The 22,234-nt window shown below is 48.1% G+C and overlaps 1 protein-coding gene across 10 annotated transcripts in view; it reads left to right on the top strand.

Annotated features, from left to right (window-relative positions):
- The window catches only part of nalcn (sodium leak channel, non-selective), a 50,707-nt gene extending 28,681 nt beyond the window's left edge, over positions 1 to 22,026 (top strand). For 7 of the 10 annotated variants that reach the window (XM_061841818.1, XM_061841814.1, XM_061841813.1 and 4 more), the window contains 28 exons: positions 6,139 to 6,275; positions 6,577 to 6,718; positions 6,945 to 7,018; positions 7,412 to 7,583; positions 8,253 to 8,344; positions 8,447 to 8,569; positions 8,861 to 8,917; positions 9,068 to 9,188; positions 9,275 to 9,406; positions 9,476 to 9,643; positions 11,085 to 11,189; positions 11,747 to 11,853; positions 11,937 to 12,057; positions 12,131 to 12,229; positions 12,834 to 12,927; positions 14,239 to 14,345; positions 14,414 to 14,488; positions 14,560 to 14,679; positions 14,771 to 14,839; positions 16,011 to 16,159; positions 16,248 to 16,341; positions 16,854 to 17,001; positions 18,302 to 18,417; positions 18,526 to 18,683; positions 19,854 to 20,004; positions 20,086 to 20,235; positions 20,332 to 20,449; positions 21,227 to 22,026. In XM_061841818.1, coding sequence (XP_061697802.1) covers positions 6,139 to 6,275; positions 6,577 to 6,718; positions 6,945 to 7,018; positions 7,412 to 7,583; positions 8,253 to 8,344; positions 8,447 to 8,569; positions 8,861 to 8,917; positions 9,068 to 9,188; positions 9,275 to 9,406; positions 9,476 to 9,643; positions 11,085 to 11,189; positions 11,747 to 11,853; positions 11,937 to 12,057; positions 12,131 to 12,229; positions 12,834 to 12,927; positions 14,239 to 14,345; positions 14,414 to 14,488; positions 14,560 to 14,679; positions 14,771 to 14,839; positions 16,011 to 16,159; positions 16,248 to 16,341; positions 16,854 to 17,001; positions 18,302 to 18,417; positions 18,526 to 18,683; positions 19,854 to 20,004; positions 20,086 to 20,235; positions 20,332 to 20,449; positions 21,227 to 21,369 — 3,342 coding nt within the window. In that variant the 3' untranslated portion in view covers positions 21,370 to 22,026. The remainder of the gene's footprint in view (positions 1 to 6,138; positions 6,276 to 6,576; positions 6,719 to 6,944; positions 7,019 to 7,411; positions 7,584 to 8,252; positions 8,345 to 8,446; positions 8,570 to 8,860; positions 8,918 to 9,067; positions 9,189 to 9,274; positions 9,407 to 9,475; positions 9,644 to 11,084; positions 11,190 to 11,746; positions 11,854 to 11,936; positions 12,058 to 12,130; positions 12,230 to 12,833; positions 12,928 to 14,238; positions 14,346 to 14,413; positions 14,489 to 14,559; positions 14,680 to 14,770; positions 14,840 to 16,010; positions 16,160 to 16,247; positions 16,342 to 16,853; positions 17,002 to 18,301; positions 18,418 to 18,525; positions 18,684 to 19,853; positions 20,005 to 20,085; positions 20,236 to 20,331; positions 20,450 to 21,226) is intronic. The other 3 variants (XM_061841817.1, XM_061841815.1, XR_009798162.1) reach the window with 2 other exon arrangements.
- Positions 22,027 to 22,234: the final 208 nt, after the last annotated feature.

The following is a 22,234-nucleotide window of genomic DNA, read 5'->3' as shown; positions in this document are numbered from 1 at the left end:
TCGTCAGCTAATTTGACGATGATGTTGTTTTTGTGGACTGGGCTGCAGTGGAAGGTGTAGAAGACGGTACAGGAGGGGGCTCAGCATGCAGCCCTGGAGTGAGCTGGTGATCAGTGTGCGGGTGGGGGGAAGCTGGGAGCTGATTCTCACAGTTTGGGGTCTTTTGGACAAAAAGACATTGATCCATGTTCATGTGAGAGAAAGAGGCCCAGGATGTTTAGCGTGATTATGTTAAAGGCCAAGCGTATCGCGTATAGCGCATAGCTCCGCAGTTCTTCTCGGCGGCTCAACGCAGTGTGCGACGCTACCGCGATGGCGTTGTCTGTCGATCGATTCGCCCGGAATGCGAACTGGTTGGTGTTTGGTGATTCCAGTAAATCTGACTCTTAATAACTCGCGTCTGCCGTACATGTCGAGAAAACCAGTCCAGCACGTCGGCTGCGCTTCTACGCTGTTGTCTTCCGCTTCTACCCGTGACAGACCTGAAGCGTACATTCCGTGCGTGTGCAGTATGTGTGCAAATGTGTCCCACTGAAATGGAAAATTCAAATGTGCGGTCAAGCTTGAAGCAAAAAAGCTCACCTGGACAATTATGCACGCTGCCAGCGAGCCCTTTATCAAGTCGTCACGTTTTGCTAAGGCAAATGAAGTATTACCATCTTTGTGGTTTTGTAATAAAGCGCCAAAACATAACCGCCAGCAACAATTATTCACGATCATTATGTGCAACATCCATCACGGCAGCGCGTTCGAGCTTCCGACCTTTGGCGGTCTTTGCAATGTAAGAAAGCCTTGAACGTCTTGCTGATGCAGTTGTGAGTTTTTTGTAACAGTTCAGCAGCACGCTGTGAGTACATTGCTGCAGCATCAATAGACTATGTGAGTAACGGCGTATTAAAAAAATATATGCAGACCGTGGCGAATTGCCAGAATCGCCTTCTGACTTCAGAGCAGAAAGTAGAGCAAAGGTTGACTTGGCGGAATCACAAACGCAACATCCCGACAGCCGCTGCTTTGATGTCTTTCCCATCAAAAGGATCGTTGACTCGGAAACTGGCAATATGTTGCGCTCCATTTTGGACCATTTACTTTTGACTGGCATTGAGGGCGTATTACAAGGCGATCACATTCACGTTTTGGAATTGTGATCGGTTTAATTTGGGATTTGGGTTTGGTTGAATATTGTTTTTTTTGTCAGTTTTTGCAGTAAACTTTTGTTGGAAGTGTCAACTCATCGGCTTGACGCTATCACGGTGTGATAATGATTTGGCAAACTGCTTTCCTTTGCTCACTGTCACATCGCTCTAGCGGCATGTTTTCCGGAATCCATCTCCTGCCGCTTATCCCAAGTCAGGTGCCACGGGAGATCCCGCCGGGGGGCGTGAAGCTCCGAGGATGATTGGAGCGCACAAAGCCCTCCACCACGATAAGGTGACGGCTTCCAGGAGGGGTTGAGAAGTTTAGAGGCTTCGGTGCAGTAGTGCCTATCCTAAGCCGCACGTCATCAATAAGTCACTTGCCTAAAAGCATCTGTCAGCGTTTCTGTTGTGACCACAGGCCAGCTGATTGGCCTCTGGATGTCGTACCGACAGCCCATTTCTCTTGATTTTGGGCAATTCTGCAGATCGCTCGTTGGGTAGGAGGGTTTTTTTTTTTTTTTCTCCTCCGAGACCGATGAGCTCGTCGTGCCACTCTCAGCGTGATGCGTTTTGGTGTGAAACGGACGTGCGGCCGTTGCCCGCGTGCCGCCCTCATCGCTCTCACGTGTACTCGCAATTAAAGAGCCATCCGTTATAATTTGGGAGGTGGGAGGTAGCGGTCTTGAACAAACATCAATTTAAACCAGAGAGACTGAAAGCCCCCCCCCCCACACGCACACACTCATCAGTGTTGATTAGGATAATGCATTTAGCGCGTGAAATGAGATTTGCTCCGAAGGTTTAATAAAAGGAAGGCGGCGGGACGGTAGACAGACGGCAGAGGAAAGCGAAAGCGACGCGCCGTCACTGCACACCCACACGCTCATCAAGGACCTTCATGCTCGCGGAAGACGTGCGACTTGGATAAAACGCTCCACAAGTCGGTGTACTCGTGTACGGTGGACTGCGAGGGACGCATTTAGACGCCGCACTGGCACGTGTTTTTCCTCCCGTCGCATCGAAGACCGTCAAGTGTCTGGGACGAGAAGCGACATTGACGACGACGGACGCCGTTGCCGCGCCTCCGTCAATGTCGCAGTTTGCTGGTGGGCGAGACTGATGGCCCACCAACTGCCCGACAAATCATCGCCGCCCACTCGCGCGCGGGGGCGGAGGGAGGTGCGAGAGATTGGCGGAAACGTTTACCCCGGGCCCGTAAATCTCCAAATGGAGGTGGGGGGCCGGCGAGGGGGGCAGTGCTGATGATAATCACGTAGGTGCGTTTGGAAGGAGGAAATGTGGAACCATCACACACGCCCTCAGGCCACTTAGATGAGTCATGCAAAGGAGAAATTCAGATTTAAAAATGAAAAAAGGTGTTGTGAAAAAGACAAAGCAGAAGGACACAAGATGCTAAATTGCGTCTGTGTACTTTGACATTGACAAAGTCAAGCTGACATTTGGATTCGGATTTATGAGGTGTGTGTGCGACTCAGCAGGACAAACAACAAAACTGATGATCATCAGATTGTCATCGCGTACATTTATTTACATTTGAAAATGGTAACTCAACCCCCGATTTGCGTGTACTGTTATGGTAAACGCGTGCACCAACTGTGAAAAGAATTGCACCACAGTTAATCATAAACACAAATGTTTGGATGGATAATATGCGAGTACGACGCCCCGATTAACTCCCGCTTCCGGTTGCTTGTGGGTGCGTCAGAAGCACACTTTGACTCGCCCCCCGACGGTTCCTCACGCACCATCTGTGCATCTGGCCACACTGCCACCTAGTGGGAGGCCTGCTCATTGCTGTTTGGGGCATAATTGGCCGGATTAGAGAAATGAATGTGAATTTGTGTAGGCGTTATTTGTGCCGTGATGATGGACGGTCAACACGTAGTTGCATTTATCGTCATTGGTGTCATTGTAAAGCCATAGTTGGTGGGGGGGGGGGGTGGGGACAACATCTTGAGAGAGTGCCGCTGATCCTCAGGCTGCAATGTGACTGGATGCAGCGGTAATTCTTTTTATTGACCACTCGCCCCCGCATCCCACCCCTCCCTCCCTCCCTCCCTCCCTCTCTCCCTCCCCCAACCCAGTAGGACAGGCTTGTTTGCAGAGAAACGGCTAAGCCGACGCAGCCGGCGGGCTGCAAGGAATCAAGTCTGCAGATCAAACTGGAGATAAATTGGTCGGGCGTGGGGGGGGGGGAGCGGGAGGTACGAATTCGCTTCGGCATGACGACTCGCTTGTTTTCCAGCTGTGGCAGTTGCGGTGTGCAATCATTCGGGCTCCTCTCAAGTCTTGTAGTCTCCATTTCTGTACATTAAACACGTTGAGGCGGGGAATTCAAACCTGATTAAGTGCATTCTGGAAAGAATTGTTTATGCATTTGTTTGAATAATACTAAAAGCCTGCAGTCCGTTTGCGGGACTTAATGAAGCGAGCGAGGGCTTACTTGGGGATTTAGCAGCAGACAAGAAAAGCTAAGGAGGCCGAAGAGAGGAGTGTTCAGCCCTCAGAGGATTCCCGATCAAATGCGCTCTTATCTTTTTGAATGTCACCTTCAGTCATCAAGTGGAAAGCCACAAACGCCGCCTGCAATATTCGACCGCTGTGCCGGCCGCTCGTCCCCACCGACTTCGTGTCAGTCTCGCGCTCGTCTATATTGACGTTGTAGCGAGCTCATTTTGTCAATTGAGGCGAAATAATTGATGGATTCTTAAGAATTGAATCAATTATGTCGAATTGATGGTTTGTGGATCATGTTGTGAGGCAATTTAGGAACTGTCGAGTTGCAGCGCTTGTCTGGAACCGGCAGAGGAGCTGCGTTCAGTCTGAAGAACGACAAAACCACGTCAGCTGCGTATGGAAAATGTCATGCAATCAACGCAAACCTGCACTATTATTCTACTCAATGCACCACGTCTACCAAAAATACTTGATGGGAACGTCAGCAGAAAAAGACTCGCAGGATGGGAGAGTCTTGGGCGGTGAATCGGGCCTGCTCGTTCTCCAAACGCTTTCACGCGAGTAATCCGTTTTCTCCTTTGCACTTCATCGATCCTGCGTATTGATCAGAGAGGGACGAGCCAGCGTAGCGCAAACTCTTAATGGCGGCGGCAGCGGCACACCAGGTGAACAGCTTTGCACCGCGGCAATGAATCAGGAAATGTTCTGCAAAAGCTGACAAACGCTTTTCTTTCTTACAACGGCGTCTGGATGTTATTTGCTGTGAGGTGGAACAAGCACGTCCCGTGGAATGGAGTGGAAATGCACTCCGGTATCTTGCACGCCACTGCGTTCCCACAGTGAAGTGAAATGAAATCCAGAGCGCCGTTTGCTTATTTTATCGCCCCTCGGTCGGAAGCCCGCCGTAGAAATAAACACAATTGAGCCAATAATTCTTCCACGTCACACTTGTCTACTTGATTGTCCGCTTGAAAAATAAAAAAAGGAAGCAATGAGCAGAAAGTGGGGGAAACAAAAGTTCCGAGTTGGCCAAGGGAGCAACAAAAGGCTGCTTGCAAAAAAAAAAAAAAAGGTCTTTAATGGGATGTTTTCTTTATGTCTTGACTAATTGATGAGGACCTCGGGGAAGCGCCGTCGGGTCCGTTTTCATTCTTCATTGTTGTCCCCTTGAAATGCCAATTGTGCCGCCGTCCTTTAAGATGAATCGGCACTTTCTCAGCACCACACAGAACTTTAGCACAACCTTCGTTTTCAGCCTCGTGAAGTTGGAGTTAATGTTTGCGCCTTGGGAGACAATCAAGAAGGGACGTAATCCTCATTTAGTCGATCAAATTCTGTCAAGTTCATTGCAGACCTCAAGCGCATGCACGGGTACTCTTGCTTCCGTCTCTTTGCGAAACGCCAAACTTTTTCTTTCCATTTGTCACACACCTATTGTCAGCCAAAAAAATGCCAATCGTCTCACAGTCTCCAGTGAATGCATGTGTGTGGAAAATGGCGTGAGGGAACGTGCAAACCCCACACAGGCAGGGCTGGGATTTGAACCCCGGTCCTCACGCCGTCCTTTCGTTTCCATTGTGTCGTGGAATTTTTGTCAACCCTTTTGCCACAATGCACGTTGTTCTCTTGCAGTCTGTTTACGTTTCTTCACCAAGCACGCCAAAGTAACCTTTTGTTTTCTTTCTTTTGTTGGCTTCTTCCATTATTTTCCTCAAAGTAAGTCAGATCTCTGTGCCTTTATGTTCGTGCTGTTGCCATCTTCCGGCACAATCTTCGCGCTGCTTTCCGCTGTTGACATTCCCTGATAGGAAAATGGGCAAGAAGGAAGGCCTCCAAATGGGAAATTGGGCCTCGCACCCGAGTGCTGTCGTCCTTCCTTATTGTCAATTTGAATGTTGTTGTTGTCTTCTCACCATGCAGTGTACGTACAAAGTGTGAAGTTTAAGGTTTCTCTGATGTTTAAAAAAAAAAAAGTCAATAAAACCACAATGAAAATGTCGAATTTTGTAAAAATTGAATTTAAAAGAAACATGTCAAAGAGCAAAAAAAAAATTTGACAAAGGATATTTGTAGTTTTTTTTTATAACTGTGCACTCCCTGTATCACAAAAACACATTTGCACACTAAAAGAAAAGCATACGCCTCATGCTTCTGCTCCTTTTTCTTGAGCTTGAACGGATGCGCGCCACCTGACCATACCCAAAAAAACAAATGAAAAAAGTGCCAGCGCAGCTGATTGCGGTGGGTTGGGCGGGCATACACAAGATTTCTTTGCGGTCTGGAGACATTTTCTGGCCGGCAGTCCGTCTCCTCGACTACAATTTGACAAAGTCTGAATGCTTTTATTAAAGCAAAAGGTCTGCCCCCCAATAACTAATGAATTACCTTTTCAAATGTAGCTGTCAAATTTCACTTGACAACACAATTTTTCATTGTGGCTTCATTGTTTTACATCAGAAAAATCAACGGTTGTGCTCCGCGCGTGAACTCTTGGCTCCGCTCGCTCTTCTTCTCCGCTCAGCTCAAGCAAAGCGAGGCAAACGCCGACACCAAAGAGAAACTCCCCCTGCGGCTGCGGATCTTTGAAAAGTTCCCCAACCGACCCCAGATGGTGAAAATCTCCAAGCTGCCGTCGGACTTCACCGTGCCCAGAATCAGGTCCGTCGACCCCCCCCCCCGTCGCCTCGTTTCCACTGCGTCGATTTGGTCAGCTGAAACGAGCTTAAAACTGAAACTCTGTACGTGTTTGGGATGTTGAATAGCAAAAGGGGGAGCAAAAAAATACTGATTGTTTGCATTTGTTAACAGGAGAGCAAAAAAACCCCTCAGACCCAACCTACTGCGTAATCCATTTCATATTTAAAGTTATGATCAATCCACAGCAACGCGCTCGACTCTCCGCCGCATAAGTGCAGAAATGTTGACAGTTGTCACTTGTGTTGTGTGCCGCGTCGTGAAGGGAGAGCTTCATGAAGCAGTTCATCGACAGGCAGCAGCAGGACCCCAGCTGCCTGTTCCGAAGACTCCCCTCGGCCTCGTCGTCCTCCTGTGACCACTCCAAGCGCTCGGCCGTCGAAGACAACAAGTATATCGACCAAAAGGTGCTTTCATGCGCTTTGAGTTATCTGCCGCCGCTATGAGGGTTATAACTTTTCACGCCGTGGGCCCTTGGGGGCAACACCTCGGCGATAAAAACGGTGATGATGTGGTTTCCGGCCAAAGGCCGCGTTCAATCTATCGCTCCCATCGTTTCGCTGACTTGCCGCGCGTGCTCTCTCTCTCTCTCTCCTCTCTCTCTCCTCTCTCTCTCTCTCTCTCTCTCTTCAGCTTCGCAGGTCAATATTTAGCATCCAGGCTCGGAACCTGCTGGAAAAAGAAACCACCATCAATAAAATACTGCGGTGGGTAAGACGCGAGCGTGCAGGTGAACTTTGACACGTTAGCAATAGTCAACTTGTTTTATCCCGTGGGCGTAGTCTACATATTTTTTATAAAGGATTCAGACACTAAACGGCGTGTACCGAATGTAGCTGCTATGGGAACATCACCAGAATCTTATTTTGTTGTAACTCTTTGGTAGGTGAGTGCTCACACACATGCGGCATACTTGAAACTCATAAGATCATTTGTTTTTGTTTCAGCACGATGGAGATCGATATTAGCCAAAAAAACGAAAAAAATGGGTGGTTCTTGTCTCGTAGCCGAAAAAAAGAGGACAGGGAGAAATGACATAACTCCAAAATATGATACGGACGATGCAACCAGCGGATTTTTTGCCCTTTTGAACCCCGCAGGGCGTGCACCAGGCAGCGCATGCTGAGCGGTTCTTTGGACGGCCAGCCGGCCAAGGAGCGGTCCATCCTCAGCGTGCAGCATCACATCCGCCAAGAGCGCCGGTCGTTGCGGCACGGCTCCACCAGTCAGCGCATCAGCCGAGGGAAGTCGCTGGAGACGCTCACCCAGGACGTAAGCTGCAGCCCTTTGGCCCGCGCCTCCCGCGTCTTGCGTGAGCCGGCATGCAAATATTTGCAACTTGACGATATTTGTCCGTCAAAATGCTGAGCGCAATCTCGCGGAACCTTGAAAATTGGATCGTGGGTTCTGTGGCTGTTTTGTGTGATATTGCCTGTAAAAAAAAAAAAAAAAACAACAACAACAGCAATAATAATTGTAATAAGCCGTTTTTTTTTCTTTAAAAAAAAAAACAAAACAAAACATTACTCGCATAATCGGAACATTAATTGTGAGATGAACAGTGTGGGTAAAACAATAGGTTACATCCATTAATTAAGAAGTCGTTTTCTTCAGGAATTTACTTATGAGGAAATTTGGAGACCTTCGAGGTGTTCATTGCAGGATTTTTAGAAAATTCCACAAAGACTTGTCAAGTTGATATGAATATCGAAAGAAACAAAGTGCTAATGTCATGTAAATATTTGACATGCAAGAGGCTAGCCGGAAGCTAACGTAGCAAACGTTTGCATCTTTCCTCTTTCCTGTCAAACAGGTTTTATGAAATATCCAAATCAAACTGCTTTGTCCACATTTTGCAAGCCTGACGGCGAGATATCACCTTTTAAATATCAGCGTGTGATCAAACCGGTCCTCAATCGAGCCTTTTGTTTGTTCGCCAAGCATTCGAGCACCGTGCGCTACCGCAACGCCCAGCGAGAGGACAGCGAGATCAAGATGATCCAAGAAAAGAAAGAACAAGCAGAGATGAAACGGTAGCCGCACGTCGCACGCCTGATGTCCAAAGGCATCCGGATGCGGCAACAGCTGCCGTCGGTTCTCGCCGCGTCACTAAAGCGCCGCCGCTGTCGCCGCAGAAAAGTCCAGGAGGAGGAGCTGCGGGAGAACCACCCGTACTTCGACAAGCCTCTCTTCATCGTCGGCCGGGAGCATCGCTTCAGGACCTTCTGCCGGATGATCGTCCGAGCCCGCTTCAATGCGTAAGCTAACCGCTGCCGTCCCCGCGTTGATCGAGGATTGCAACGGAGTTAAAGACCCTCACCCAAAATCAGCAGAGGCCTCAATGCTAATCAAGACTCAGGCTGGACTTTCGGAAACTTGGAGTTTTTCCATTTCTTGGATTACCCTCTACTGTGAGGTTCTGCCGACCAGTGTACGAAATTAACTAGCGTGCAATTTTCACGCGACTCAAAAGTCGTGAATACGAACCGGCCAAACGTTTCTACTCGTGTGTGTTGTCAAAATGCAAACGTGTCCGAATCCATCTCTAGATCTAAAACGGACCCCATCACAGGAGTGGTGAAGAACACAAAGTACCACCAACTGTAGTAAGTACTTTTCCAAAGTGTTTCCCGTCTTGCACTAACGTGTCGCGGATGCTCACTTGTTGGCAAAACGGTTGCACGTAGCATGCAGTGTATTTCCCGTTTTCCGTATCATTTCTCCGGATTCACGCCACGAAACGCGTGCGCCTGCAGCGACCTGTTGGGCCTGGTGACGTATTTGGACTGGGTGATGATCATCGTGACCATCTGCTCGTGCATCTCCATGATGTTCGAGTCGCCCTTCACCCGCGTCATGCACGTGCCCACCCTGCAGGCAAGCAAACTTTCGGCGTCCCCCGTCCGTCCGGCCGGCCAGCGTATCCCGACAACCGCCGCCAAAATCCTCCCTCGCGTCCCCAGATCGGGGAGTACGTCTTCGTCATCTTCATGAGCATCGAGCTGAACCTGAAGATCATGGCCGACGGCCTGTTCTTCACGCCCACGGCGGTCATCAGGGACTTCGGCGGCGTGATGGACATCTTCATCTACCTGGTAAGCGTGCCGGCGTGCGCCGGAACGCCGCCGGCCGTTGAGCGCCTTCCTTTCTTCTCGCCGCCGCAGGTGAGTCTCATCTTTCTGTGCTGGCTGCCGCACGACGTCCCTCCCGAATCGGGCGCCCAGCTGCTGATGATGCTGCGCTGCCTGCGACCTCTCCGGATCTTCAAGCTGGTGCCCCAGATGAGGAAGGTGGTGCGGGAGGTCCTCAAAGGCTTCAAGGAGATTTTCCTGGTGAGCGTAAAGGACCAAATAGCCAGGCGCTAGCTCCATGTGTCCAAAACTTCGATAGGGCGGGAACCAAAAGCTCAAAGGAGAGCAGAACCGAACCTGAAAAGGGCCTTTATTATCCTTTCTAATTTGGGTCAGAGCATATAACACCAATCCCAAATTCCTTGAACTGGTTTCCATTCAGCTTTGGAATCGATTTCAAAGTTCTGCTCCTGGTCTACAAATCACTACACGATTCAGGTCCTGAATACGTGAAAGAAATGCTTCCGGAATACAAAGCCAGTTCGAGCTCTGAGATCGACTGACTCGGGCCAAATCGTGGAGCGCAGAGTCCAAAGCGAAAATGGTGAAGCAGCATTTGGCTCTTACGCTGCACACAAATGGAAGAAGTTGCCAACAGAGGTGAGGTCAGCCCCGAGTGTCAATTTTTTTTAAAACTCTTCTTTTTTCTCATGCTTTATAAGAATATATCCACATATTTTTGATCATATTACTTGCACTATATGGGGTTTGAATTGACTTTTATAGACATATATTTTGTTTGTCATTTGTTGTAATGCCCTTTTAAACGTTTTATCTCTTTGTTTTCTAATGCTTTTAATCACGTAAAGCACATTGAGTTACCTCGCGTATGAAATGCGCGACACAAATAAATTTGCTTTGCTTTGCTAATGATAACTTGAAGTCCGTCGTTCAAAGGTATTGAAAAAAGTGGCAAATTCGCCACTCATTGTTTTGAACTGGTGAACAAGAAAAATAATAAATGGTCAAATTTGATTGTGTAGTTAAAGTACAGTTGGGAAGTTTGCGTTGTAATGTTTACTTTATTTGAAATATCGAAGACAGGCTCTCAAATGGCACTGTGGTACAATGACCTCTGCCCCCGCCCCCCTTCACCTGCCCTCTGTCAAAAATGCACAAATAATTCATTCTTCTTTTTCTTTCGGCTTGTCCCGTGAGGGTTCGCCAGCGTCATCTCAGATGAACGCATATTTGTTTGGCCCTTCCCGACGCCGCCCCTCTGCAAATAACTGATGGCCCCTCCTAAAAAAAAAAAAAAAAGGGCTTTGTAATTGTATGCAGTTGCCACAAGATGGCGCAAAGTACGCAAGGTTTTAAGTGTCAAAGCACTTCTGGCGTGATCGCAATCATGAACCAACTGTACGTAAATAACCGCGTTGAGTAGGTAAAGTGTTCGACACAAACAAATCCTTCTCACGATTATTAGCTGACATACTCGCCTACACAAGACGCTACGAGAGATTGACACGCCGTTATACATTTTCACGAATTTTGTATGAACCCTGCAAACATTCAGTATTGTTCAGGTGTACCGAATGATGTGACTGGGCGACGAAAACAAAATTGAAATTGGTTTTATTTCAGTAGACTGTTCTGACTTGTATCTTTGTTTGATTTTATTCTCCCTCCTTCCCTCCTGTAGGTTTCCATTTTACTTCTCACGCTCATGCTCGTCTTCGCCAGCTTCGGAGTTCAACTGTTTGCCGGAAAGTTGGCCAAGTGCAATGACCCCCACGTTCTCAGACAGGTTTGGCAGGCTAAACCTAAATAACTCAAAAAGGCCCGTCGCCGCGATGACGACGTCGACTCATCTTTTGTGCAATAAAAATGGACGGGATCCCGTCGTTTTTCCGCACTTGATGAAATCGAAAGGAATGTGGCGAAGAGGCATGCGCAGTTAGCGGCACCGGACCGGCGCGCTCTTGGCTCCGTCCAATACCGCACGGCCTTGCTTCGTGTAACAGAGACACTTAAGGAACCCTTGCATGCGAGCTAACAAGCTAGCAATTTCAGGAGCTAACAGGTGGCTCCACCACGGCGACGTTCTTTAAGACGTCGGTGCCGATGAAGGCAAACACGGGAAAGTTTGTTTATTCAACTTGTTAGGACGCATGACCTCAGTGGCGCACTTTATCGAGCCGCTAGTTTACGACAGCCAACGTGAATTTGATGATTTGTCCTCCAGCGCAACAACCGCAATCACGAACGTTGAGCGTGATCGTTTTGGGGGAATTTCGACTTCTTTGAAAAATTGCTCTTCATTCAAAATAGCGTGACTGTGTTTTTTGTGGGTGTCGCTCGCAGGCCGACTGTCACGGTATTTTCCGGATTAACGTCAGCGTTTCCAAAAATCTCAACCTGAAACTGAAACCCGGAGAGAAGAAGCCCGGATTCTGGGTTCCAAGGGTCTGGTAACGTGGCCGCTTGCTTGATTGAAAGCGTCCTGCAACGTTTGAGTACTTTTGGTGATGAATTGGCTTCTGCTGCTTTCCAGGGCCAACCCTCGCAACTTCAATTTCGACAACGTGGGGAACGCCATGTTGGCGCTGTTCGAGGTGCTGTCGCTGAAAGGATGGGTGGAAGTCCGAGACGTCATCATTCACCGCGTTGGACCGGTACCGAGCGCTCTGCGGAACCCGGCTCCCCTTCTACTTTGTCTTTTTTGAGCGCCATCTTCCGTGTGGGCAGATCCACGGCATCTACATCCACGTCTTCGTCTTCTTGGGGTGCATGATCGGACTCACGCTCTTCGTGGGCGTCGTCATCGCAAACTTCAATGAAAACAAGGTGAGGGCTTGAGGGCTTTTTTTTTTTTTTTTTTTTTTTTTAAATTTATTAGGCCCGCATCGAAAAAGGACAATATTATATTGGAGTAGGAGAGTGAAAATTCACAAAATTCTTTGAAGTATTGCTACTTTTTATGGATTTTTTTTATCTTGAATAATTGTGAATATATTCTCAGGATTTTCCAACATTTTTTGAATATGTAAACTTTACCGCATGTATCATTGTGATTTTTTTTTTTTTTTTTTTTTTCCCAGGGGAAAAAAAAATTCTCTTTTTTTTTCTGGCTTTGTCCCGTCCAAATTCCCATTTACGTCTTATATCATTATGTCCATTTTCTTGATTACGTTTTCATTGCTTTTGGCATTGTTTTTTCTTGCCTCCCTAATTCCAGAACTTTATTTTGCCCTCACACAATTTTACGTGCAGCAACGTGAACTGTATTGTTACAGTATTTGCTTTATTTCCGATTTAAAAATGCAAAGCAGCCCGACTTTACCGTCGTGACATTTCGACTTGATGTTGTCGTATCGTGTTTTGATCGCTCAAATTTTGTGCGGCAAGGCCTCCGATTTAAACTTTTGCATTTGCTCTCTGGTCCTTCCAGGGCACAGCTTTGCTGACTGTGGACCAGCGACGATGGGAAGATTTGAAGAGTCGCCTGAAAATCGCGCAACCTCTCCACCTCCCTCCTCGTCCGGGTACGCGCACATGTACAGTACACGTACACTACGACTTTGAGTCTTATCGAAGGCGCATCGTCGCGCGCTCCTTTTCTGGATTTTGCATCTACCGCATTGTGAGGAAATCCAAGCAAAGCGTCCGATAAATACGCTTTGCGCTTGGCCGTCCGCTGATGCTGGCAATTGAAGAGCTCCCACATATTCATGCAACACCTTTATGAAAACATGGATATGGAGTGATGGGGCAGTTTTTCCTCATCTACTCTCTAAAGTCGGAGCGGACGTCTGACGTTGTGATGGCGCTTGCAACTTCCTAGTTGGCCCGTGGAGCCCGCTGCCGTCACGTGTGCTCATTGTTTTGTCTTCGTATCAGGGGTGCTCAATGCGTCGATTGCGATCGACTGGTCGATCGCGGGATGTCAGCCTATGTTCCTTCTAAACTGCGTACACTCATAATTACAAATGTTACAGTACTTACGCAGCCCATCAATGTGTTTTATAATGACGGCGTCCACAGTCTGGGCAACGTAGAGCAAAGACGAGCGAGACACGCTGCTTATGTTTACTCTCGATATTAATGGAGAAAGTTAAAAAAGAAATGCCGTTGTTTTAAGATGCAACGTATGGGAATAATTGAAGAAAATGTGGTTATACCGGATGAGATTTTCGCTTTTCCGAGTTGGAAAGGTCCCCTCGCCTGTCGTTGTCGGTAGCTCGCGAGAGGCTGGCCTGCTTGAAAAGTAGATCTTGGGGTTAAAAAAAAAAAAGTCTGTGCACCCCTGCTTTATATTCACGACTAATGTAGTCATCACACGCCATTTATTCTGTATTTCTAATATTGTCATACCACTTTAACACTACTTTTCTCTGATTGTATCTTTGCATCGATCGCCCTTTTTTTTTAGTGCTGATTGTTTGCGATATATCACACAATTGGACGAGCTCAACGACAAGCGGAGTCAACGTGTGTCAACTTAAGTTGAGGTTAACACGAATAAGGAGAACCACGTTTTTATTTTAGATAGATTGATACACAGTGACAAAGAGTTGTCCATAACTAATTACTTTTTTTTTTTTTTTTAATTGATACTGCATTGTAAAAACACGAAAAGAGGGGAAAAAAGGTGGTTTAAAAAAAAAAAATGAAAAGTCACTGTTCCATTGAGAACTCTTTGACTGCCATCTAGAGGACACCACGGATACACGCAGGGTATTTGGACCACATCGCTTCAAACTTTGCGCCTTTAATCACTGTTGGTTCATCCCCAAAATAATTCAGTGTATTATTACGATGAGTTTTTTTAATCGGCGTGTGCGCGACCTGGACAGAGAACGGCGGTTTCCGGGCCAAGATGTACGACATCACGCAGCACCCTTTCTTCAAGCGGGGCATCGCCGTGCTGGTGTTGGCTCAGTCGGTGCTGCTCTCGGTCAAGGTACGGACGACGCGGCGTCCGAGACGTCAAGCGTCGAGTAAACCTAACTCGACGGACTCGTTTTCTAGTGGGACGTGGACGACCAAGTGACGTTTCCTCTGGCCACCATGTCGGTGGTCTTCACCTTTATATTTGTCCTGGAGGTGAGCCTGCTCGGCCGCGTCCGTTTCGACGTCGAGCGTCGGGCCGACGATCGCCGTCTGTTGTCGCCTAGGTAACCATGAAGCTGATCGCCATGTCTCCGGCCGGTTACTGGCAGAGTCGACGGAACCGTTACGACCTGCTGGTGACGTCGCTCGGCGTCATTTGGATTGTGCTTCACTTTGCTCTCCTGGTTGGGAACACGATCGAACGTTGCGTCGTGACGCCAGACGTTGACGTGCGCCGGCAACCTGACGTATGTCTTTTATTCATTTTCTATTTAGAATGCATATACCTACATGATGGGCACGTGTGTGATCGTCTTCAGATTCTTCACAATATGTGGAAAGCATGTAAGTCTTTTATTTGAATTGGGCAAGTATTCTTCCGACGACACTCTGGTCCATATTCAGTGAGAATCCGCGTATTGAAAATTTCCTTTAGTGTGTATTAAGAGCGTAAATGTTAAAAAAAAATATGTCTCTATCCAAGCTGATCAGAGTTTGTATGCAAGATTAGAAACGGTTTTACTAATGCAAGTTTCATTCGGGTGCGTTTGTTTCAAAATATATACAGTTTAGCGCATTAAAAAAAGGTGACACGCTGTGGCGACCCCTAACCGGACAAGCCGAAAGAAAAAGAAGAAGAAGGCAGTTTAGCGCATTCAGCCGTCCCATTAGTTGTCATAGTTGGAAGTTTCAATTTGGAGGCTACGTGTTGGATTTTTATAACCGGCTGAATGTAAAAATACTTTGATTTTGCATCTCGCAGTCATTCATATTTGAAAAAAATGTGCGGGTGTGGTCAGTCATGCCCCCAGATATAAAGTTGCGGGTGTGATTGGGGATGGAATCTCAAGACCTTAAAATAACTGACTGAGGTGTTATCCCAGAGTATGTAGTTGTTAGCTAATACCATAATCATAATTTTTTTATCTTTTAAAAACACAGCAAACAAACGAACATTTTTCAAGAGGTCAATCGACATTCAATTTCAATTTTTGGCTCATGATGTTGATGACTTTTGACGTAACTGCGCTCGCAGCAGGCGAAGAAGCTCCGAACGTGCGCATTTGGCAAAACTTCCGAACATGCTCACTACGGTCAACTTGCATTTCCTGTTTCCGGGTGAATCCTGATTGTTTAGGAGCAGGCTTGTTTTGTTACCAACCTTTATGAAATAAACACCTAAAGTAATGTCGAGAATGCACAAAATAAGCGACGTCTTTCCATATCTATGCATTTCTGCTTGTAACAAATTTTACGTGTGTGATATTTGGTGCTCGACTGTGCAGATTTGCGAGTGCGATGGCGCGTCAAATCACAGCGACTGATCTCGCTTAAGCAATCTGGCGGCGCCAGGAGAGGTGAAGCAGCTTGAGAAAAGTAGCGAAAAGAGCAAAACCGAGAAGACCAGGGTAGAGAAAAGACCAAATTGATGATTTTCGTTTCGCTCGGGAGAACGACAGCCGTGTGCTCCATTTTTGCCTCAATAACTTTTGAGCGTTCCTGCGAACGTGTGCAGGTGACGCTGAAGATGCTGTTGCTGACCGTGGTGGTCAGCATGTACAAGAGCTTTTTCATCATCGTGGGGATGTTCCTGCTCCTGCTCTGTTACGCCTTCGCCGGCGTCGTCCTCTTCGGCACCGTCAAGTACGGAGAGAACATCAACCGGTGAGCCTCGGCCGGAGTAACGCGGCGGGGTCTGTTTGCCCGTTCTGAGTCCGGGTTCCGTGTCGCCGCCGCCGCCGCCGCCTCGCAGGCACGCCAACTTCTCCACGGCGGGCCAAGCCATCACCGTCCTCTTTCGCATCGTCACAGGGGAGGACTGGAATAAAATCATGCACGACTGCATGGTAAGTGCGCCAAAAAAATAAGGAAGCGCTTCTGTCATGTCTGCATGGCTTTCATTTTGCACTTTGAGCCGTGTTCGTACGACGTTAGGCCAACTGCAAAGCGTTAAGCTGATGATCCATTCCAAAATCTTTTTTTTTTTTTTTTTTTGGGAATATTAAATACTTCCCACCGCTATATTACAATTTATGCCAGATAAAAATGGAGGTTAGATGAAAGAGCAAATGAGTTGCATAACATCAACAAGGATGCGCACAACATGGTGGAGTGACATTAATAATCGTCAGAATGATGACGATAATAATACTGTATCCCGATGACAGAATCTTCTGGAATGCTTCCCGTCCACACTGCACGAGATTCAGGTGTTGAGCATTTAATGCCGTGTCAGCAATCGCCTCTCCATGAACTCCGATCATTTTACACTTACTACTAACAAGAGCCGATTCCATTTGGGAGAAACGGAAGTAACTAATTGAGGCGCAGAGTCAGTTACATTTTGAAATTTTATAAGGTCTTCCCGACGCAGGTGCAGGCTCCGTTCTGCACCCCGGACGAGCATCGCTACTGGGAGACGGACTGCGGCAACTACGCCGGCGCCCTCATCTACTTCTGCTCCTTCTACGTCATCATCGCCTACATCATGCTCAACCTTCTCGTGGGTCAGTGCCCGCGTTTGCTTTGCGCTCGCTTCCTGGCGCCGCTAAAATAAAAAAAAAGTATAACGTGCAGCTATTCAGTTTGTGGCATTTTGCAAAGTGATTCAATGAGTGAGGGATGACTGGTTGTTGCATCCAGTGGCGCAATTCCCATACGTACTGTCAAAAATGAAAAGAAGCAGCCACTGGTTTCTTTTAGGTAGCACACGGAACTTTCGGTAACAACGACCGCTGCTCCCCCGCACTCTGTTTTTCCTAGTTTACCTTACATCCGCCCCATCCCCCCCAGCCCCTCTTAAAGACGTACGTACTCGTAATTGCAAATGTTACGGTACTTAAGCAGCCCATCGATGTGTTTTAGAATGACAGCGTCCACTGCCGCCGCTTTAGTTAGCAACACAGTCCGGGCAACGTAGAGCAAAGACGAGCTAGACACGCTGCTTATGTTTACTTTCGATATTAATGGAGACGTTTTAAAAAGAAATGCCGTTGTTGTGAATAATCGAAGGAAAATTGGTTAAACTGGACGAGATTTTCTCTTTTCCAAGTGGTCCGAAGCCAAAGTAGAAAGTGCAGGATGAGATGGTGTGTCGTTTGAAAATTCCACCTTGGCACACAGCCTGATCCAGGACGAAAGCGCAGACAATACAGTGCACAAATAGCTAATTTTGTATTTTAAATATAGGAGGCAACATAACATTAACCTTAAAACGGTTTGTGAGCATCATCATCATCATCATCATCATCCCCCTCTTGCTTGATAAGTAGAAGTCTGGTCACCCCTGCTGTAGAGTGAAACTTCCACTGAGCGGCATGCTTTAGTGCAACTAAAATGTTGGCCTAGTTCATAATGAACTGTTGGGTTTTCTTTTTTTAACTTAGACGAGACAATACTTCAACGAACGCCAGCAAAATACCGCCCAAGTGTCCCCAGGTTAGCATACAGCTAATTTATATTTGTAGTACCTTGTACAGATGGCTTCAGACATAGACACGTTCCTAAAATCACTCAAGAAATCCGTCTGGAAAGGGCCTAATTTCAGCAAGTAATCCAGACATGAAGGAAGCACACAGCGTGTATTCTTCAGCGTTGACGGACGGTGTCGATCATTGTGCTCCCTCTGCCTCCTCGGCAAGACGCAGATGGCGCTGACAGTTTTTGCACCGCGAGAGCTGTTGATCCGCTTCGCTACTGTATGCAAAGCGTCAGCTATGTCACGATGGATTTAGAAGAGGCGGTGCGGGAACTGAATTTTGCAAAGACGCTCAAGTGGAGTACGGTACTTGTGTTGTCGCCACGCAGCCATCATCGTGGAGAACTTCTCGCTGTTCTACTCCACCGAGGAGGACCAGCTGCTGAGCTACAACGACCTCAGGCACTTCCAAATCATCTGGAACATGGTGGACGACAAGCGGGAGGTGAGCAATTACACGGCGCGGGGGAAAACCACAAGGGAAGAATCCGGCGGTCCCCTGCCTGGCCGCCGCGCTCCTTCGCTCACCTTCTCTCGTTCCGTCGCCCCGCAGGGCGTGATCCCGACGTCCAGGGTGAAGTTCCTGCTGCGGCTGCTCAGGGGCCGGCTGGAGGTGGACCTGGACAAAGACAAGTTGCTCTTCAAGCACATGTGCTACGAGATGGAGCGACTCCACAGCGGAGGAGACGTCACCTTCCACGACGTGCTCAGGTGACGACGTTCGCCAGCTCCGCCTTTCGTGGTGGCTTCGATCCATTTTCTGAACTGAAAACGTTTTTATGATCGTTATTACCTTCCTTCGCTGATGGGCTGAGAAAATCCCGTCATGAGGTGCGTTGCATCCGTTTTGTGGCCAAAGTTAACAACGATGGCTCCTTATCCTTCCGTATCAATGGAAACCGTATTTGCGCGATTGAATAAATCAGTTGAACAAATTTTATTCAAACCTGCCACAACTGTTGAAGTCAAAAAGTTTTCGCACATTTTTTGGTCATGTGTGCATGTCCGAGGCTTAAACTTGTCACAACCAACGTACAACATTATTTCAAATGCAGTTCAAAAACGAGGCAGATGCTTTAGTTCTAAAAAGTATGTCATAATATTACAGGCCAATATAACATTTTGCACACTTTTAAGATTTAGCACTGTACTAGGAAGGTGGCTGGGGGGGCTGTTGCCTTCTTGAACAATGATTCCATTAAAATGTATTGCTCTTGAGTTAAATTAAAGTTTACCAAAATAAATTTTGGGGGCAAAAAAAATAAATGATTGCTACTGCACTATAAGGCGCACCCAAAAGCCAACGGTGCGCCTTATGCATGGATCAAGATTGAGCCTTTAGTGCAGCTCCATCTAACGGACGCACAACGTAACCGCAGCCTCTACTCTAGCGTCTATTCTGTGCGCCTTATATGTGGAAAAAAAAGTTTCCGAATAGGCCATTCGTTGGAGGTGCGGAAAATACGGTATTTAAAATTTGAATGGAGTGGAAGTGTACTGTACTCTACTTACTGTACCGCTGTAAGTTTGGCTATTTCATGAGGATAAGCTGGACTGCGGCTCAACTATTTCTGGCTATGGTTCCCCGTTGAGGGTCCCGTTTGATTTTTTTTTTTTTTTTTTAAAAGCACTCGGCATCCTCGGATAAAGACGTCGCGTGTGGTTTGTCACCGGGGAAGACAAGACAAGCTCCGTTCACACCGGCACCAACTTACCCGCCACCAGAAATAATTGATCATTAGCGGAGACGAAAAGAACAGCATTCCGCTGTAGTCTCCCCCACCCCCCACCCCCGCAATTGCAATAACGAAGGGCTGTGATTGTTAGAATTTGCACTTCATCTTGTCATAACGGTGTCATATTCCGCGCCGCTGCCGGCAGCATGCTGTCCTATCGCTCGGTGGACATCCGCAAGTCTCTCCAGCTGGAGGAGCTGTTGGCCCGGGAACAGCTGGAGTACACCATCGAGGAGGAGGTCGCCAAGCAGACCATCCGCATGTGGCTGAAGAAGTGCCTGAAACGCATCCGTGCCGTGAGTCCCCCCACGCCGCCGCCGCCGCCGCCGACTCGGCACGCGCGCGTCAACGGCGCTTTGCCCTCTCCGGCTTTCCAGAAGCAGCAGCAGTCGTGTAGCATCATCCACAGCCTGAGAGAAAGCCAGCAGCAGGAGCTGAGCCGCCTCCTCAACCCGCCCAGCATCGAGACCACCGTGCCGAGCGAGGACCGCAACGCCGACAACCCGGACCGCCCGTCGCAGCCCGAGGTCTCGCCCCCCCCCCCCCCCCCCCCCCCCGCTCGCCGCCGGAAACGTCACGTCGGCGGCCGCCCGCTCACCGAAGCCCGTTTCCTCCTCGTTTAGATGAGCGGCCTCCAGCAGCTGCTCAGTCCCACCTTGTCCGACAGAGGCGGCTACAGGCAGGACTCCTCCGACCTGGGCAAGCCGCAGAGGAAGCTGGGACAGTGGCGGCTTCCCGCAGGTCTGCCCCGCTCGTAATGCGTCTTACCCGCCGGCCGGCGACCTTCTCAAAGGCAGAAAAAAATCTTCCCGCTGACATTGTCAAAAAGGGACTGACATCCGACGCGGTTTACACGGTGAATCGGCGCTAGCGTTAGCGCACCTGGTTATCGCAGAAGCTTATAAGCAGGTGGGCTCTGTAGGCCCGGGAATTACGGAAAACGGATTTTCATTACGCCACTCCAATTTTCATCACAGGTTGTACATTAATTTAGCAACTACCTCGTGATTGTGCTTGGTCTGGAGCCGTCGAGCCGCGTGAGACGCAGAAGCAAGATCGAAGTCTTCAGCTGCCATCCTGAACGCTGAAAACTGCGACTGTCCTTTTCTAACAGCCGATAGTTTGTCCGTTAGCGGCTAATACATCGACAGAAAGATTAGGCTTCGTCCCTTTTCCGCGCTTTATCGCAGGACGCGTTCGGCCGGAGTTCCTCGCCGTCGTAGCGTCGTAGACGAGCTGCGAAGTCGCAATTGTGGCTGCCGGTGAAAATGCAAAACAAGCGCCGATACTCCGACAAAGGCTAAAAACACAATTTAATGAGTAAAAATGGTTTTAAAAAAAATAAAATAAGTACCAATCACAAAACAGGCTTTCAACTCAAAGGTGGCATCTTTGATGCCCGAGTACTAAAAGTCCAGTCTAAAATTTAACATGGCGACCGTTCTCAGCTCCATTTTTTTATTTTGTAAATGTGTGGGTGTGTAGTTTCTGATCTGTGCGCGCACGCATGTGTGTCAGGTCGCACCAGCGTCCGGTCCATCGTGTGCAAGATGAACCCCGGCAACGACGAGGCCTCCTCGGGGTCAGAGGTGAAGAAGTGGTGGACCCGCCAGCTGACGGTGGAGAGCGACGAGAGCGGCGACGACCTCATCGACATTTAGGTGCACCCGTCCCGACCGACGGACGCTCAGCTTCCGTGTTTTTTTTTAATTTTCCCCCTCTTACGTGTTCACGCCCTCGCTGGATGAAAAGACTTCTTTTGAATTTTGGCCAAACGGCGGCATCAAGCGGCGAGGACGCGACGCCGGATCGATGGAGGAAAAGCTGCTCTTGTTTGCGTATTCGGCTGCGAGGCTCCTTCGCGTCCGATTTGACCGCGGGCGGCTTTTCGTTTCTTTTCCGGTCACTTTATCCATTTGGAGTTGCCAGGGCGAGGCCGCGTACGTCGTCGCGATGGGAAATAGTCCGCGGCTGTAAAAGTCGTTTGCAGAGGTTGACTCCGTGCAAGACGCGGCAAGAAGTTTCCGGAAAGAGTGAGTGTAGAATTAGTTGTTATGAAATGTGACTTATGTCTAGAGCAAAGCCCAACATTCCCTTTTCATTCCATTTTTCACGTAGGCACTTCGGTGTTTCCATTTGAAATTGTTTGGAGGAAAATGAAAATGACGTTGAGGAGTTCCAGCTTTTTTTTTAACACGCTGCTAATATTCTGAAGTGGAAAAAAATCATGGATTTATGACTGAATGTCATTTAAGCTGTAAATGAATTTATCTTCTAATTAAAGGCCTGCCTGCTGTGTGCAGGCACTCGTGAGAAGATGTGCCGTTTCTTGACGTCGAGTATATTTCGTGCGCGATCACGTGACTGAATTTATGAGCCACTCGAGCTGGGCTGCGGCTGTAATCTTTTCGGTATTGTTTACCACCGCTGGGGGGGGGACACGGGCAGCGCCACCTGGTGGGAGTCCGCAAGTGGTGAGTTGCTCATTGTCTTGTTTTCGTGATCGTTACTTTTGAAAGGAATTCA

This window comes from Syngnathoides biaculeatus, chromosome 14, assembly GCF_019802595.1.
Source record: "Syngnathoides biaculeatus isolate LvHL_M chromosome 14, ASM1980259v1, whole genome shotgun sequence".
In the NCBI taxonomy this organism is placed as follows: Eukaryota; Metazoa; Chordata; class Actinopteri; order Syngnathiformes; family Syngnathidae; genus Syngnathoides; species Syngnathoides biaculeatus.
This window is presented reverse-complemented; position numbering and strand designations above follow the sequence as displayed.